Here is a 6,872-nt window from a genome sequence, read left to right on the forward strand (position 1 = left end):
CTCCTTTAAAATTTTCCTCTAATTATTATCTATTAAATTTCTTCCTATCTCTGAATAATATTCGAATAATTCCACCAAACTTCTGCTCCGCTGAAACTTTCTCTCCATTTTCATATAGTTAGTCGTAATTTCTCTCCCTCTAAAACTTTCTTCCGATTTCTTAATAACGTTACTTGCTCCAATAATTATCCACAGCTCTAAGTAATTACCGATAATATGCAAGACTCGAAGCAAAAATTTTCTACAGAATGAAAACATATTCGCAGAAGCGTATAAGTTTTATTCGGTCACTAATCACGTAAAAAGGTCCACGAACCAAGCAGTTTCTTTTCCTCTTTTTAACAGTCGGTGATCAACAGCGGTCGCGGACGGACAAGGCCGCTAATTATCGGAATTAATGACTCTCACTCGTTACGAGAAACACCGATAGGATAAAGATTAAGAGTAGGGGGCTGTTAGGGCGCTTTCATGGATTTTAAGGTACACGAGGAGAGACTTTATAGCGGGCGTGGTTGATGGGGGCGTTCGAGTATTTTTAGTCGTCCGACACTGGCACGCGCTCTCTTTTTTAACACAGTTCAAGCATCTGCCCTTGGTTAACGTCTCTCCCTTTTTTCCTATACGTATATAGATGTACTTATAATGGATATATAGGGACATACACAAAGTATGGTGGTTTATTGTCTCGGTTGAGAAATCGGATTAAGTTACTCGTTTAGAAAAGCGCGGCCACGCGTGTATATATAGAGTAACGAGAGAACAACGCTCCTTTATTCCTTATTCGTATGTTTTCTTCTTAACTGAAAGTTCAATATTATTCGCACACTAACTTTTAATATAATACAAAATAGAGATTTCTTTTTGTTTTGTTAATTTTTCAGATATTCTAGGATTTTTTCCCTTTTCTTTTTTCCTAAATCTATGCATTAATAATTAGATCGAATTCACGATATCGGGCGACTAAAGAAGAAGGAAGACGAAGAAGAAGAGGTAGAAGAAATGGTAATGAGAAGAGACACAACAGGTTTCGAGGATGCATATCGCGAATCGATTAACTCGATGTCATCGATTACACCGTCCTCGGACCCTCGAGTGCTCCCTATTAGCCGAATCCGATATATCATATAATTACTGGCAGGTACCGGTGAATGGAAATTATTCGTCTGAAGTTCGCCAATTACCAGAAGACGTCCGATGAACGATCGGCAGCCGTGCAACCACTTGAGAGGGCTAGGGTTACCTTAATGGACCATTCTTCGTGGTCTGATCATTTGCTTCTAGCACAAACTCTTATCCGATTCGTGAGATATTTATCAGGAACGTAGTTACCTAGATCAAGGACTTGCATTCTTGAATTTTCGATCAATTTTAGAGGAATATAATTTGAGCAACGTTTATCCGATGATCACGTCTCTCTTGGGTTTCTTCTCGGGTTTGTCTTGACTCACTCCTTGAAAATGAAACAGTTGCCTAGATGCTGTCGGATATGGACATAAAAATTGAACGTTTTGAAGAAAGTTAAGGTCCATGAATGTTTATTCTTTTATTTTCTATTACTATAGTATACTCTTTTATCGAGTATAGCTCGATTGAAATTACTATAAAAAAGGCACCGACACACTAACGATTTGATAATTGAAAATATAGAATAATTGAAATAGAAATTAAATTATAATATTGTCGTTCACGGTTAATTCGCATGACTGTAATAAAAACAAGGGCACGTTAAATGTTTCATAGATTAAAATAAGCATTAATTGACATAAAGTGATAGGTTAACAAATCTTCTTAATAAAATTTCTTCAGGAATGATTGGTATCTATCTGCCACGATTGATAATTTAAGATAGAAAATAAATTTAGAATATGTGCGTTAGAGAAATACTTATTTGGTTCTTTTCTTCGGCAGTCCATCTGTACCTGAATTATCCTATCTCTTTTAAAGATGTTGCCAAATAGACCGAAAAGGCCGACGATCCACGCGTGGAACAGGGGAGGGAATTTAGATAAAACAAGGGGCGGGCCTGTTGTTCTCGGATCCCTCGTGGAAGAAGAATGAGCTGTGGTCGATGAGAAGCAGCAGAAAAAAGAAAAAAACGGGGCGAGAGCTCGTGCTTAGCACGCGTTGATGGCGCGCCCCGAAGACAAGATGACGATGATCATTGGGGTCTTCGAGGCCACACCTTGGTACACGAGGGTGAACGCTCTTCTGGAAAAAAGCATCGGTAATATATGCTCACCAGAATCTCGGTTGTCTGTTCCCTTTCTTTGCAACGACACGATTATCTTTTGACACGTGAATGATGCTTCTTGAAGATAAATTTTTGAATGAAGGTGGGTATTAGGAGGGGTGGGTGAGGAATATTTAGAAAATAAGGATGTGGTTTTCTTCGTTTCAACAATAATAGATTCGATAATGCGTTAATTAATTAAAATAAATTGTCATTGACATGTGCAGACGATATTGTGCTGGTGGCGGATAGAAAAGAGGAGTTAAAGGAGATGTTGAAGAGACTCAACAATTTTTTGAAGGAAGCCGATTTGGAGCTGAGCACGGAAAAGACGAAAATAGTAGTCTTTGAAAAAAGAAGGAACAAAAGGAGGCAAAGAAAATGGAAATGGGGAGAGCAAGAATTAGAAGAGGTGGACGAGATAAGATACCTAGGGTATATACTGCAGAAAAGCGGAAGTGATGAGAAGCACATACAAGATAGGAAAAAGAGAGTAACAATTGCAATGAAGAAAACATGGAGCGTGGGAGAAAGAATATTCAAACAGGACTACAAAAGGAGAATGAAGATGTTTGGAGCACTGATAGAGAGCGTGGCGCTGTTTGAAGCAGAGGTATGGGGCTGGAACATGGAAGAAAGACTGGACAGAGTTCAAAGGGGATATGTGAAATGGATATTAGGCTTAGATATGACAACACCAAATTATATATTGGTAGAGGAATGCAAATTAGTAGAAATAAAAGAAAAAGTATTAAAAAGAGTAGCAAGGTACGTAGATGAAGCCCTAGAATCAAAAAAGGAATTAGTAATGGAATGCATAAAGGAAAGAGAGAGAGAATGGGGGAATGGTCAGGAAGAGAAAAGAGCAAAAAAGAGAAAGAAGGGACTAGAAGAGGTGGCAAAAGGAGGGACGCAGATAGAAACAGGAGAGGAGCAAGAAAGGATGACAGCAGACCAAATTATAGAAGACAGAAGAAAGAGAGAAACAGAAGAGAGGGGGAAAAGGATAAGGGAATGCAAGTATAATATACACTACAGAAACATAGTCAAAGAGAAATTACCAAAGTACTTAGAAGGGAAGATGAAATGGAAAGACAGAAGAATACTGGCAAGATTCAGATACGGAAACGAGACCAAAGTAAGGGAATACTGGAAAGAAGAGGGGAAACAAGATGCAGACTATGCAGAAGGAAAGAAGAAGACCTAAAGCATGTATATAGAAGGATGTGAAATAACGGGAGGACCAAAGGACATATGAAAAACGCTAAACGAGACTGGAGAAGGGTTAGCAGAACAGAAAGTAATAATAGAGAAGAGAAGGGCAAACGACAAGAAAGAGGCACAGCAAGGAGGCTAAAGACCAAAGTTGCAATAGTTTTTTAGTCATTAGTTGATAATTTATAGTTCCTAATGTTTAGTTTTTAGAGGTAGAATAAGCAAGGTAGTGCAATAGAATAGAGTGGAAAAGAGGAGAGGTTGACATATAAGAAGAGAATTAGATGTAAGAGATATAAAACCGAAAGTTCGTCCAAAGCTAAAAAGCACGGACAAAACAATAATAAATAAAAAAAAATAAAATAAAATGAACTGTTGATTAATCGAAATTGCTAAGTAAAATAATACGAGCAGATGTCAGAATAGAAAGTTAGCTTAGATTCTATTTCCTTAGTTTTGATCACAGAGATATGAATTTGTGTACACATCCTCTCATTACTAAACGCGTAATACAATCTCCAATAGTATTTAATATGCAAAGATACGCAGATTCGATACTGTCTTCGTATTTAGTATTGAAGTATTTGCTATAACATTTAATGGGAGAAATAAATTTGTATGTAGGTTGCATTTCTCTAATTTAGTATGGAATTGTATAAAAATTCGCACTTTACTAATATACAATAATCTACCCAACCTACTCACGCGACACGCGTATTTTCTGACACTTCCATTCCTTTCCACCCAATGCATTCCACATCTAAAGCAAGACTCGCGTTTCGTCACGGACGAAAAGCAACCACAAGAGAAAAATGGTCCCTTGACACACGCGGTTCGTAAAGATTCGATGGCAGCCATGTCATACGGTGCTCCCCGATATTTTTATTACCATGCTACGATCTGGATTGGTCGATATCCCCGCGACGATCACACTGTGGCCGATCGCACCCTTGCAATCGGCGCGAGCTGTGGTCCAACCGGAATCGAATTCGCGCCAGCCGCGCAATAAATCCCGAGTAGCTCTATCATAGATTTATCATAGTCACGCACTCGCGCTTGGTCTACGATAATTGCCGGATCGTGGCGTGGTTTTCGTTCTTCCAAGTGTTTGGGGAACCTCAAAGGGGGAGGACGTCACGAGGGTGAGAAAAGTAATGATTCCGGACATTTTTCAATAGATCGAGGGCGTGAAGGGCAAGGAGTGGAGGTTTGGAGAAAGGGAGAGAAAGAGAGAGGAATTTGATTCGGCGATTCCTAGTGGACGTCCGTTTCTTTGTGATGACACGTACGATCGCGACATTGTCACACCTGTCCAGGTGGATGCGCAGAGGGGCTGGAATCAAGGTGTTGCTTGTGATTAAGTGGAATTGGTTTTTAGTTTTTTTTTTTGTCATTCGTCTGGTTGTCTTTGGATTGATGGTTTTGATTTTTGCGTTTATTTTTGGATAAGTTAGTTATAATTATAATTATAGAATTCTTGTAGCGAGTGTCTAGAAAATAACGTTGTTTACATAAGGTACCGTAAATTAGGAAATTGATGAAATAAATTAATAAAGAAGGGGATGTAAATTCTTGTACAATTTTATACTATTTTATTTCATTCGTTAGTTGTCTGACTGTTTCTAAAAAAATTTTTTAAACGACAAATTTTATTTATGGACCGAATAAGGATTTATAATTCAACCTATTAATCGTCTATAGGTAAACATATTTTTCTATCAACGTCTCTACTATATCACATAATACAACGTTTTACAAGCTTTCTCAATAAAACTAAAAATTCAGAAGGTGGAATGCAAGAATAAAATTTTGTTTTGTTTGTCAGTATTTTATAAGTCGAGGTTTAGTTATCAAATCATTAGACTACAAACCGTATCGTACCATGATGATATATATGTCCTCAATCATTCAATATCCTCAAGCTATAAAATTTAATTAAACCTCTACCACTAATTCCTATTTTCATTGCAATTGGCGCGTTATAGCACGATTCAGCGCGTCCTATCTATTTACTCGCGAATAGCTTTTCCTCCAACGAATTAACTCGGCAGACTAATAGCCTCAGAAAATAGACCGTGGATCGTAGATCTTTCCGAATGATCTTTCGGTGTACCTAGGACCCTCGACGTTCATGCTGCAATTGTAATGGCTACAGCCCCGTGCAATCAATCGCCGATGTTTCCTGGGGTTGCAGAAACATCGTCTTTATTTCCACGTGATTCACGTTGATCGCGGGGAACCAAGCGTGAGATTAAACGTTCGAAGCTTAGGATGAACATACTTGGGAATTTTCTCTGCACCCTTGGAAATTATTTCTCTTTCGAGAAATTCTTTTGTCTATCAAGATTACTGACTTGTGGATATTTTTATGGTAAGAGTTGATAATATCCCAAATCATGTTTTAATCGATTCTTGTTTTTCACACAATTTCTCAATATCCTCAACGCTGTTGTTCACTGTTTCTATAAAAATCTAATTGATGTTGGATGCTCCACGATCAATTAATCCGAACTACAATACATTTATCGATTCATCAAAATACATTTCATTTACTTTTCAAACAATCCACACATCATTCACCCTCAATATGTATATAATTATATAGATATAAAATATATCTCATCTGCTCTAAAACTAATCCACACTCAATTCAATTTCCATCCAATTTCTCATATAAAAATTCCTCTGTATGCTCAGCGCTATTAACTTTGTAAGAGTCTACAACAAAAAGCAAGTAGTCCAAACTAAACTATATTGGTTCGTCAAAATATATCTCATCTGCTCTACAAACGATCCACGCTAAATCCAATTTCCATTCAGTTCTTCGCATAAAGATTCCTCAGTATCCTCAACGATGTTAGCTTTCTATATAATAATCCATATAATAATTGACGTTCCAAAAGCACTTAGGCCAAACTAAGACATATTGGTTCATTAAAATATATTTCATCTGTTCCACAAACAATTCATATACTGTCCACCCTTCACTCAATTTCTCGCACGAAAATTCCTGATCGTCGTCGCCCTTTCAGCTTCCGTTTCCACTGCGACGCTCGATAAATTCGAGCTGTCTGTGCAACCTACGCATAATTTTTCCGTAATACCATGATAAACCGAGAGGGATGAGTCTTTCTCTTCAACGGGACTTGTCAAAATAATGTTTGTCTAGCTAGAAGGCTCGCGTACAAAGCTTTGTCGGCCGGTAGTCTCGGCCAGGACAACTCCACCCACGTCAGTTATGAGACTTATGGCTGTTATGATTGTCATGTTTTGTCAACTCCTTTGTCATCGACAAAAGGGCTGCCAGCCAAAGGATCATGATCTTTTGCTGTATGGTCGAATAGTCGAGCGCCGTGAAGTCGACGCACAAAAGTGTCAGCGGAAGTTTTCTTGGTTCAAAATTCGATACGTCATTGCCGAACCAATC

At 38.1% G+C, this 6,872-nt stretch overlaps 1 protein-coding gene across 1 annotated transcript; it reads left to right on the forward strand.

Annotated features, from left to right (window-relative positions):
* Positions 1 to 2,464: 2,464 nt before the first annotated feature.
* On the forward strand, positions 2,465 to 3,437 carry LOC117234220. Its single transcript, XM_033495208.1, has one exon. The coding sequence runs from the start codon at positions 2,502 to 2,504 to the stop codon at positions 3,435 to 3,437; it is 936 nt and encodes a 311-aa protein (XP_033351099.1). The 5' UTR covers positions 2,465 to 2,501.
* The last annotated feature ends 3,435 nt before the right edge of the window (positions 3,438 to 6,872 follow it).

This window comes from Bombus vosnesenskii, unplaced genomic scaffold, assembly GCF_011952255.1.
Source record: "Bombus vosnesenskii isolate JDL3184/JDL3185 unplaced genomic scaffold, Bvos_JDL3184-5_v1.1 scf7180000013304, whole genome shotgun sequence".
NCBI classification, from domain to species: Eukaryota; Metazoa; Arthropoda; class Insecta; order Hymenoptera; family Apidae; genus Bombus; species Bombus vosnesenskii.